The 13095-nt window shown below is 35.2% G+C and overlaps 1 protein-coding gene across 2 annotated transcripts in view; it reads left to right on the top strand.

The window, feature by feature from the left end:
• The window catches only part of LOC127842951 (pescadillo homolog), a 36255-nt gene continuing 23160 nt past the window's right edge, over nucleotides 1-13095 (top strand). For both annotated transcript variants that reach the window (XM_052372760.1, XM_052372753.1), the window contains exons 1-3: nucleotides 1-121; nucleotides 7905-7984; nucleotides 9668-9821. In XM_052372760.1, coding sequence (XP_052228720.1) covers nucleotides 101-121; nucleotides 7905-7984; nucleotides 9668-9821 — 255 coding nt within the window. In that variant the 5' untranslated portion in view covers nucleotides 1-100. The remainder of the gene's footprint in view (nucleotides 122-7904; nucleotides 7985-9667; nucleotides 9822-13095) is intronic.

Raw genomic sequence — 13095 nt, 5'->3', positions numbered from 1 at the left:
AATTACCTCCCCTTTCAAATCCTCTTCATACAGGAGAATTTCGACCACCAAGAAAACAAAAACACGTGCTTAAATATTGCTCAGAAAAAAAGACATAGCGATGGGTAGAGCAACAAAAAAGGTTATAGTGTTTAAGAATTACCTTGTCAATTCATATTCCATTATCAGATTCAATCAACCGAAATTATAATACACAGGGTATAGTCAATATATTTTTTTTAAATTTTATGAATTGCTGTGTGATATTAATGACGTTTTGTGACAATTACTTATGAACAATTAATGGTGATCCAGTAGTTTAGCATCGTCATTTTTTTAACAGCTACAAATATGTTTATTGTGAAAATACGGATCTAAAGCAGGGGATTGAACCCACGATCTCCAGAGTGGTAGTCAGACAATTTAACTACGTCAATAAAGAGCTAGCCAGGCTGTTGGACATACATGCCATAAATTTTCAGACCGATTCCGGGACATTGAGCTAAATTTTCCGGGACTTTTGCAGATTTTCTGGGACATGTATACATATAGCGATATAAATAGACATATAAGCATTTTGGGTACGCATTTTTTTTTTACATCGTAAATTGCTAAGTTCAAAAGCCTATCCGAAATACACTAGATCTATTTACGTCAAATTAAACATCACTACTGCCGTATTAGATATAAGCCACGTGTTTTTCGTGTCTGAAAAGAGCACCAGCTCTGTGAGAGTTTAATGAATTGTTCATGAATCATTCTTGCATCATTCATGAACAACGGCCACATAAAAACTTTGTAGCGCATTTGTTACTATTTAAAGATGTGATGAAATAATGTCCAATCAGGTTTGTTTTTTTCCACTGAACACGCGTAAATCGCCTGACGTGATGTTCATGTTTTTATACAACACAAAATACACCCACACTTTCCATGCGACATTCTACATGTCTGCATAATTTTCACACGCTTTTTATAGAGACAAAGGATAAAGCACTGTTTATTTGATGCTTGTATTTGTAAATGTCGCGTAAGCTTTAAAATTCGGAAGCGTGTTTCGGAATTGAATAATGCTTGTTCGAGAATCGAACGAAACATTTACATTTTTGCGTAATTAATTCAATAAACTGCAATAAAATCACACGCATATGAAAATTACGTCACTCGTCGTCTGCATGATCTTGATCTTACTGCAGGTACATATATGACTGCTTACAAGTGTTGTCGCTCATTCAGGGTTTTTTTTTAGAAAAAGGGGAAGACGCTGGACGCTGGGTAAAAGGTGAAAATCGAGCACGAAAGAGACATATTTGGGGAAAAAATAAAAACTGTTCATTTCAATGTCTACAACTCGCTTACAGACTTCAGGGGTTTTTTTAGAAAAAGAGGCATGTCTCTGACCTTTTTGTTCTTAAACACATGAACAAGTATGATATTAAAGTCAAAGTCCTAAATAAAGTAACAGGGGTTGATCTAATAATGGGAAATGTTTTCAACTGGGGCCGGGGAATGATGTCAATATTGTGATTTCAATTTCATTATGAATGGGTTGACGATCTAGATCTGCTACAGTATTGGAAAGGAAAGGTGCGGCAGCTGCCGATTGTCTACTTTCACTTTCACAATAATCCGACAGTATTAATGGATGTTGATTACAGTACCTCCAAATCCTGCTGGGTTTCAACTGTTTTTGATGATTCATTCTTAAAAAATGCGTCAACGCAATTAATATTTTCCTAGTCCGAACGTTTTATTTTGTTCGTGTATGAATGCCAATTGTGAGAATTTTTTCTGTTTTAACGTTTATATCTTGGCTTTCACATAACCCGGATGAAAATTTGACTGGTTTCCGGTAATTAATTGACGAAACACCCTTCTCGCGCAAGACCGGAATCCAGTAAAATAGTTACATGATTAATATGATTAGTTGCCCGGTTTCCATGACGTAATTTAAGAGCTATATATAGAATCACTGGGATTCCCAGATTTGAGTGTTCGTCGGGAGAGAGAGCGAGATCGTTGTACATGGTACAAATTGGATAAGTGTCGACTTCCCAAAAAAAAAACAACATTTCTTTGAGGGTAAAATATTATATTTTGGTGAAAAATTCTATTTTTGGAGGGGAAATGGTAGTTTTAGGGGAAAAATTCTGGTAGGGGAAGACGCCGAATATCAACGTCACTTTCTTAGTAAAAAAAACCCCTGTCATTCAAAGCATTCGCCAACAAACTGCCATAAAATCAGTATACATGTATTCAAGCCAATTAATAACCACATTAAACAATGCCGCCTTTTCAGTTTGACTGCGAACATGAGAGAATAGATATGATAAGAGGACCCCTAGCTGTTGATTGATCGATTTTGACACATAGCTTAGTCACCTATTTGGGTAGGCATTGCCATGAAGACACTGCGGATTAGTAAGACACAGATTCGAGGTGCAGTTAAGCTGAAGATAAGGTACATGTATATTAGTGCTGCAACAATACTCCAAAAACTGTATTGCTATATATTGTCAGTTCAAAAACCCGTATTGCAATATACATGTATTGCTAACTTGCACCAGAATTATAACTGGCCAGCTAATCACCAAAACCAACTTAATTACATGAAAATAACCTTTGTATTGTATGTTTAAGTTCCAGTTATATCCTGTTGGCAATTCTAGACTTTTTTACAAAATGTCTATAAAGTCAAACTCGTCATTCGTTTTGTCTGCCATTTTGAGTACTATAATAAAGAAGAATAATAACCCAAAAGAGAATTGTGGATGTTTTAAAGCCGGTCGTGTAACTTATCAGAATGCTGTTAAGTAATTTTTTTTTGATCATTAATAATGTTTGTAATATAAACATCAATTTACATTTTTATTATGTAATTACTTGTGTTGTTTTTTTCGTATTTTCATAAGCTTCATCTAAAATTTAAGACCGATTTGTTTTGTTTACTTTGATATTATTATTTCAGATGGCTTTTCTAGGCGAAATATGGATGAATTTTTGTAGAATTTTTGTACCGGTATGATGAAAATCGTATCGCAATACAATATGCAGATTTCGTATTGCGATATTTACCGGTATATTGTTGCGGCACTAATGTATGTATGGATTTTGAAAAATCTGGGACTGCGGGACACGTTCTTCATTTCCCAGACAATCCGGGACGTATGGCATGTATGCTGTTGGAAGTGACGGACCCATAAATCACTACATGTTTATTAACAAAACATATGCACAATTTATTTCATATATTGATTATTCAAACAAACTACGATTATGCGAAAAGTAAAATGTGTAGTTTTCGCCCAAAGTGAGCAAAAAGTTATGTAAATAAAAAATAGGTAGCATGTCTATCTGAAATATAGGCCCTCTTGATCAATACATACGAATTTGGAAGTGAACAAATATAAAAACACGCATGTATTTTCTATCAATCTGTAGTTAAATGTGTTTTCTTAGACATAGGAAGGAAAACTGCATTTAAATTGGCAATATTTTCATAAAGTACTGGCTAGACTTATTTCCCGGTAGTAATCTGTTTCATGTACAATTGTCTCGGCCCTTCTGATTGGTTGCTAAGATTTGTTACTATGCACATGTGCTTGTTCTAAAAAAATAATTTTATGGAAATGAAAGTCTTGCTTATGTTGTTCTTAAAATATTTTATTTTATAGAAATGCCTTTAAACAATTATAGAACTGGATTTACTTACCCTACCGAAATTCATCAAAATCTACTGGCAACTTCTCCTAGCACATCCAACTTCTCACAGCATATCAGGTTTCCGGGGTTGGTTCCATTCTCGTACAGTTTTTAGACTATGTCGCGATTTAGATAACGTTGGCATCATTTGTGTGCCCGATATTCTCTGTGTTGTTCAGGCGCTTATTATATTTGTGATGAAATTTAAGTGTTTTGTGATTCGGCTGAATGGAAAACAAATATGTCACACAATTTGAAATATTACTTGAAAAAGATTCCTTAGCAAAAATGTGGTCAAACAAAAACTGTTGATTTTTTAAGCAAGCATCATTAAATAAACAAACATGGTCAACAAGAACAAGTCCTCCCATTGAAACTCCTTCCATTGTCAATGATAGTAATTAAATAACAAGTGACTCTTTTGCATTGTCATCGTTGATTTCCGAAAGCAAAGTGCTGACTGATATTCAACATGTTGAAACTAGGGATATAAGTTTGTGACTTAAGACTTTGAGTGAGTTTATTATGTGGAAAACTGTTGATCATGATGGTGTTTGTGGAGTTTGTGATTCAAGATGTTGAACTCTTTCATGCAGTTTTAAATCCCATTTTATTTTCCCAATTTCTTGTAAATGCAGATAAAATTCCCAATTTCAAAGCCATGGGCTTTCTTCCCAAAATGCTGAGAAAAAAACCTGCTTTCGAAGAAAAGGGGGTATATAGTTTTCGCACTGTCCGTCAGTCTGTCACACTTTTTGTGTCCGCTCTCTATTTCAAATAGTTTTCATCCGATCTTTACCAAACTTGGTTAGAAGTTGTATCTAGACAATATCTAGGTCATGTTCGATTATGGGTCACGTCTGGTCAAAAACTAGGTCACGGGGTTGAAAAAACAAATCCAAGGGAAGTAATAAGCTTTAAATGGACATAATTATCTGACCTGCCAAATTATATTTTTTTTTTAATAAATCAAAGCTGTGCAGTAGGCGGCATTGTGTTTCTGACCAACACATCGTGGTAAAAGGTCAAGGTCATCCTTCAAGGTCTAAGGTCAAAAAAACAAATCCAAGGGAAGAAATAAGCTTTAAAGAGAGATAATTATTCAATATTGAACATAGCAACTTGATATTTGGCATGCATGTGTATCTCATGGAGCTGCACATTTTGAGTGGTGAATCAACAGTCATGGTTAGTGGCTTTTAATTATTTGCTACTAAAAATAGAGATTTGTTAGAGACAATTCGTTTCAAGGGAAGTAATTTATATAATTATAAATCTCAGATAATATATTTCCTTACCAAGACTTTAAGTTCTTTTCACAGTTACTGTACAGATTTTTTATTGTGATTATTTACAACTCAAATGATTGATTTGCCAAAGTTTTTTTTTAAATGATATAATTATCATTTCTTTCCTGTACCAATCTGTGAATGGTAGGGTTCATTACATACCTGTGGACTTATGTCCATAGATACATGATGAACTCTTGATGGCTATGATCTCTTTGATAAACCACAGGCCTTGGTTGTCAGTGATATCTGTGATCAGTGATATGATCCCCCCCCCCCCCCCCCCCCCGGTTGGATTGGACAAAATCCAAGGGAAGTAATAAGCTTTAAAGGGAGATGTTTTCTATACCTGCCAAATGATAAATATAAATTTTATTTCAAAGCGGCGCAGTAGGGGGCATTGATTTTCTGACGAACACATCTCTTGCTTTCCCTAAAATTACCGCCGCTATTCGGCTGCTTCCCAATCACAAAAATCAAAGTTGTTGTTTTTAACGTCCCTTGTCCTTTTCAATAAAAAGCACAATTTTCCCAATATACCCAATTAGGTTATAATGATATACAGCGATAATGTTGTAGAACGAGTGCAGGGCAGAAGTATTCTGCTTTATGGATTTCATCACGCTGTACATTTTACTGAAACAAATTAAATATATTAATTTAACTCTGTTTAATACACCATTAAAACAACAAGAATACTGCAGAGTGTTTGTTAATATTTGTTAATGTTTTCCCCATATGATATTTAATTTAAAAAATACTGTATTAAACTTAATACACTTAAAGTGGTTATGATAAAATTTTGTATTTAAAAATCTATAGATTATTGCAAGTTTAATATGTTGTGAAAGGATATTAACTAAACATTGTCTTCATTGTAAGATGATTGTGAAAAAGAAATTAAAGTAACACTTTATAATATAAAAAAGCTGTCAAACATGCACTAAAAAACAATTTTAATTCTGTTACTTATACTCATATTTATAATGCTTCTTTTTTCCGAATTTCATGGTTTATGGCGCTATTTTCCAAATTTCATGGTTTATTGCGCTAATTTTCCCAATCCAAATGGCACAGGCTGTAACAAATAAAAGTAAAAAAATCACTGCTAATAAAAATTGAGAAAAAAAAAACCCCACAAACTTTCCAGCTCTTATGAAGTTTTTGTCATAAAAGCCACGGTACTATGAGGAGGGCGGATACTATGAGAGTAAGGGATAGTGCACTATGAGGAGGGCCGATACTATGAGAGTAAGGGATAGTGCACTATGAGGAGGGCCGATACTATGAGAGTAAGGGATAGTGCACTATGAGGAGGGCCGATACTATGAGAGTAAGGGATAGTGCACTATGAGGAGGGCCGATACTATGAGAGTAAGGGATAGTGCGCTATGAGGAGGGCCGATACTATGAAGGTAAGGGATAGTGCACTATGAGGAGGGCCAATACTATGAGAGTAAGGGATAATGCACTATGAGGAGGGCCGATACTATGAGAGTAAGGGATAGTGCGCTATGAGGAGGGCCGATACTATGAGAGTAAGGGATAGTGCACTATGAGGAGGGCCGATACTATGAGAGTAAGGGATAATGCGCTATGAGGAGGGCCGATACTATGAGAGTAAGGGATAGTGCACTATGAGGAGGGCCGATACTATGAGAGTAAGGGATAGTGTGCTATGAGGAGGGCCGATACTATGAGAGTAAGGGATAGTGCACTATGAGGAGGGCCGATACTATGAGAGTAAGGGATAGTGCACTATGAGGAGGGCCGATACTATGAGAGTAAGGGATAGTGCACTATGAGGAGGGCCGATACTATGAGAGTAAGGGATAGTGCACTATGAGGAGGGCCGATACTATGAGAGTAAGGAATAGTGCACTATGAGGAAGGCCGATACTATGAGAGTAAGGGATAGTGCGCTATTCGGAGGGCCGATACTATGAGAGTAAGGGATAGTGCACTATGAGGAGGGCCGATACTATGAGAGTAAGGGATAGTGCACTATGAGGAGGGCCGGTACTATGAGAGTAAGGGATAGTGCATTCTAAAAAAATATGGAAACTTGTTCTTTTAATTAAAAACAAGTCGTTTAAGCTGTATCCACAATGATGCAGGTCAGCATTGATCTGTGACATGTACCATTATTGTATACACGGTACACCCTCATGTGCCTGATCGCTGATTGGCTGATATAATTACCAAGAAGAATGCAGATTGACAGCTTGCAAAATGTCTTTGATGCATGGCGCTTTTTTTTTTGTGGCACTAAACAAATATGAATGTTGTGTACAATGATGGCACTAACATCTACACCAAACTGGATTTAGTTATAAATTTCAGATTATACAGAAAAGTTCAAGTGCGTGAAAAAAGTTTGAGTTCTACTTGCAAAATAGATATGCTTTAGAAAATAATATAATTCAATAAGAAAGTGGTCATAAAATACATTGGGGGTGGACGAGTGGCATTTTTCTCCTCTGATATTCCACATGTTGGAACATTTTTGACCTCTTAGAAAAAATTAATTACAATTTTTCAAATAATCTGTTTTATTGTAAGCATTTTTTTTAATAGAAAACTAAATAAACAATTAAAAAAAGCAATTTTTTATTTACTTTTTGCATTTTCATTTGTGTTAATTTTAAGTGACATAGTGTAGAATTGATAAGCAAGAACTGTGATTTGCAATTCCAACTTAAATACTAGTATAATACAAGTATTATAGTTAGTAGTGTTGTTTGATTGTGAATTTTGTCTGATATGGATAATCACTGACAAAGTAACCAAACATGATGGATTAATATACAAGTTATCACTTGCACAGAAGGGACTTTTTAAATGGAAAACAGACAGAAATTGGCACAGAATGGAGACCTCTGTTAGATGAATTAATTGGGCTTTGAATTTACATAAACATAATATTTTCTGCAGGGCCAGAGTGGAGCAGCCACTGCGTTTGTGCACAGAACAAAGGCCATCAAGAAACTTCAGATCTCCTTGAAAGACTTCAGGTAAGCATCAGGGGCATTTCAGAGAAAAAGGTAGAGTGAAATAGCAGGGTGCCACGAGTCGCTTTACCCTGGTGCCCCTCGAATTGTTAATGCGGACATGTGCAAATCTTAAAACTTTATCTACTTAAAAAAAAAATAACTAAAAAAGTGTGAGACTATTGTAAAAAAAACTTTAATATTTAAGGATGACTTGGACTAAGGAAACAAGGTGCACAATTTTTAGGTCGACTTTTATATATGAAATATATATAGTGGAGCTATCCTACTCACCTCGGTGTTAGCGTAAGCGTGAGCGTGCAAATGTTAAAGTTTGCGTACCATCCCAAATATTTCCTATGTCCCTTGACATATTGCTTTCATATTTTGCATACTTCTTAACCATCATGACCCCAACCTTTAAACAAGAGCAGACAACTGTATCAAGCATTTTGTAAGAATTATGGCCCTTTATACACTTATATAAGTAATATGCATACCGTATTATGGATAACTCTATGTTAAAGTTTGCGTTCCACCCCAAATATTTCCTATGTCCTTTGACATATTACTTTCATATTTTGCATACTTCTTTTCCAACATGACCCCAATCTATAAACAAGAGCAGACAACTGTATCAAGCATTTTGAGAGAATTAAGGCTCCTTTTATACTTAAATAATTGAACATTTGGTTTAGTTTTGTGTTTTGGTCCATTTTACTCCTAAAGTATCATAGCTATTGCTTTTTAGACTTGGAAAACTTGCTAAATATCTTAAGGGGACTGTGCAGGGCAAGTTGCATAACTCTGGTTGGCTTTTCAACGGAATTATGGCCCTTTTTTGTCTTTGTAACTTTAAATATTTTGTTAAATTTGGTGTTTAGATCCACTTTACTTCTAAAGAATCAATTCTATAGCTTTCAAACTTCAAATAGTTTCTTACTATCATTATGTTACTGTACCTGGCAAGTTGAATTTGACCTTGACCATTGAATGACCTTCACTCAAGGTCAAATTAATAAATTTTGCTTAAATTGCCATAACTTTTTTATTTATGATCACATTTGATTCATACTTTGACAAAACAACACTTACCTGACATACCACAATGGACTCCACCCAAACCATCCCCCACGCCCCACCCCAGAATCCCCCCCCCCCCCAATTTTTTTTTATTTTTTTATATATTTGTTTTCTCTTTTTTGAAATATCATCTATTAAATGACCAAACACCCACATTATATCCCCTCTCCATGATGGCTTACATTATACTGTCTTCTCCAATAGTCGAGCACGCTGTCCTCTGACAGCTCTTGTTGTTAATGTTATCAGACAGTTCAGTCTTGCCATCCTGAATATGTTTTGACCCATGATCGTTCCCTTAACATAAAAATAATGTGAATGTTGATGTTTATTTTGCCCCTGACACTCCTTATTATGGTTGAAAAGTCAAGTAAATCATCTAGAATAGACTAAGATACACTTAAATAGACTTCAAGAGTGGAAAAAAATTGACAAATATATGTACTTAAACTTAGTCAACCAGCATAGCGCAGAAGATATTGTTTTTGGTAGTAGTGAAAACTGTAGTGTTATTGTAGTATTAAAATAATTTAATGCGTAATAGATTAAATAAAATTTCACTTAAAGCATACGTTTGAAAGTTAATAGTCAGAATATCCCATACATTTGTATTGCCATTTGTAGACGGCTATGCATCCTGAAAGGTATCTACCCAGTGGAGCCACGGCACAGGAAGAAGGCGGGGCACGGCAACCAGGCCCCCAGGACGTACTATATGATGAAGGACATACAGTTCCTGCTGCATGAGCCACTCATTGACAAGTTCAGAGAGTTTAAGGTGTGTGTGTTGGTGGGCGTACATGTACAAGGTGGATCCTCCTGGTGTTGTAGAGTGGTCTGGGTCCATTATTCACCATCACATTCTTAGATTTAAGAATGCAAAATAGAGATATCTCATAACACGCGTATTGATGAAATACAACCTTGTGATATACACTTACCAGTAATGTCATATTGTAAAATGTCATGATTTCATTTGGTAATTGTCTTGTGTTCTTCAGCAGAAATGTTTGTTACAAAATTAAGGCTGAAAAATGTCCAAATTATTGGATGAATACTAGATCAGAAAAATATTCAATACACATAAGTTGAGTTGTTTAGCAAAAAAAGCCAATGTTAGGGTTTTAAAGCTTTTTTTACACTTATCTGTATTCAACACTAACCTTAATGTTTGTTTGAAAAATATGTATACATGTACATTGACACATATGTCATCATTATAAGGACAGAAACTAGTTTGTGCTGAGAAAACTTGTCAGATAGCCATGCAACATTTTTTTTTTTGCAAAAGTAATTGTTTCATAAAGTATTTTTCTCTCCTTAAGTGTAAAAATTTGAATAATTTACAGAGAGTTTTATTTTTTTAAAGTAACCAAACTAAATTTAAGAAGCCAATTGCTATCTTTGCTACTGTTTATGCTCAAGTATTTTATACAGCTGCAATTTAAATGGATGCATTCACTTTAGGATGGTATACAAAACACTTTCACATCTATCATGTTTTATTGTTTGAATGTATTGTTTGTAGCTCAACTATTATACACTGTAACTCCAATATAACGCGGATGACGGGGTCCAAGCCACGCAACAGCGTTATAAACGGACAGCGTTATAAGTTTTGAGCTTATTTATTTAAGGGGGCTATAAAAACAGGTATTGTATAGCCTATAATATAGGTCCTGTGTATTGTCATCCGCAAATACATGCATAAAAAAAGAATCGATCGATAACAGTATACATACCGCTTTTCTAATGTGCACATTTATCCGACAATCCAATATAATTACAACATCACTTACGAAAAAATAATGTTTAACATTTATGACAAGAAATATGTTTACAAATTTCGTAAACAAATTCATATGCCTACGCCATTTTTCAGAAAAATAAGTACAGTGCATTATGGGACACAGTTTTATTGGACGAGGGAATTTAAATTTAGATTGAATGCAATACGATACATGTACAAAGAAATGTTTTATTGCGTCATACACAGCATGTAAAAAACACGCTTTCCGTGGACTTTCTGATAACGGGCAAAAATTTAAGTGCATCTCTGTTAACTATTACACTGCGTTAGCATGTAAATTGTGTCAGGATTTTTTTATTTATTTTTCGTATACGTACTGAAACATTAAACACACACAAAGATATTTTTATTTATCATGCACGTGTAGCATATAATAAACGATAACACACTTACACAGCAATATTTAGTTTATACAATGAAATACAATACACGATAAATACAAAAAAAAACAATTGGTTATCGTTTAAAATAACTTTAATTTGATAATTATTCCGCTTGCACGTGCCTTATTAAAATTAGCGCACCGAACCGCTCTGATAGGGAATACATGTAATAAACACGGACTCGCGAGTTTTCACACCTTTATTGACATCAAACAACAGATTAACACCAATTAGCTGTTGAGTGTCGTTTAACCTCTAATCGATTAAAATCAGTTAAACAGACGGATAATGCAATCAAGCTGTGATCACCCGCCTTTTTGAATTTTCTGAGAATACATGAAGTTGCATTACATAGATTTGAATCAGAAATGGAAGGTTGGAGAAAAAACGGGATCCAAGGACCCCCCGCGTTATTTTGGACACAGCGTTATAACGGACCCCACTATATTGGAGTTACAGTGTATATGAAATATATATAGTGGAGCTATCCTACTCACACCGGTGTCGGCATCTGCGTTAACATTAGCGTGCAAATGTAAAAGTTTTCGTACTACCCCAAATATTTTCTTTGTCCCTTGACATGTTGCTTTCATATTTTGCATACTTGTTTACCAACATGACCCCAACCTATAAACAAGAGCAGACAACTCTATCAAGCATTTTGTCATAATTATGGCCCCTTTTCCACTTAGAATATGCAGCAAATGTTAAAGTTTGGGTACTACCCCAACTATTTTCAATGTCCCTTGACATATTGCTTTCATATTTTGCGTACTTGTTAACCATCATGACCCCAATCTATAAACAAGAGCAGACAACTCTATCAAGCATTTTGTCATAATTATGGCCCCTTTTCCACTTAGAATATGCAGCAAATGTTAAAGTTTGGGTACTACCCCAACTATTTTCAATGTCCCTTGACATATTGCTTTCATATTTTGCATACTTGTTTACCAACATGACCCCAACCTATAAACAAGAGCAGACAACTCTATCAAGCATTTTGTCATAATTATGGCCCCTTTTCCACTTGAATATGCAGCAAATGTTAAAGTTTGCGTACTACCCCATTTATTTTCATTGTCCCTTGACATATTGCTTTTATATCATGCATACTTGTTTACCAACATCACCCCAACATATAAACAAGAGCAGACTACTCTATCAAGCATTTTGTCATAATTATTGCCCCTTTTATACTTAGAATATGCATATTATTGATAAATCTATGTAAAAGCTTGCGTACTACCCCAAATATTTCCTATATCCTTTGACATATTGCTTTTATATGTTGCATACTTGTTTACCAACATGACCCCAACCTATAAACAAGAGCAGACCACTGTATCAAGCATTTTGATATAATTATGGCCCTTTTACACTTAGATAATTGAACATTTTGCTTCAATTGCCATAACTTCTTTATTTATGATCACATTTTATTATTACTGTGACAAAACAACACTTACCTGAATACCACAATGGATTCCACCCAAACAATACCCCACGCCCCTACCCAGAACCCCCCCCAACCTCCCCCCCCCAATTTTTTTTTTAAACATCCTCTTAGAAATTACCACACCCCATATTATACACCCCTCTCACCCCCCCACACCCCCAACCCCCCCTACCCCCCAATTTTTTTTTCAAACATCATCTTATAAATTACCACACCCCTCTTACCCACCCCCCCCCTACGGCCCCCCCCCCCCCCCCAATTAAAAAAAATAATTATTTTTCTTGTTTTATTTTTGAAAGATCGTCTAATAAATTATTCAATATGAACAATTTCCCCATGAGGGCTTATGTTATACTGTCAAGCACTCGAATAGTCGAGCGCGCTGTCCTCTGACAACTCT

This window comes from Dreissena polymorpha, chromosome 1 (genome assembly GCF_020536995.1).
Source record: "Dreissena polymorpha isolate Duluth1 chromosome 1, UMN_Dpol_1.0, whole genome shotgun sequence".
Lineage (NCBI taxonomy): Eukaryota > Metazoa > Mollusca > Bivalvia > Myida > Dreissenidae > Dreissena > Dreissena polymorpha.
This window is presented reverse-complemented; position numbering and strand designations above follow the sequence as displayed.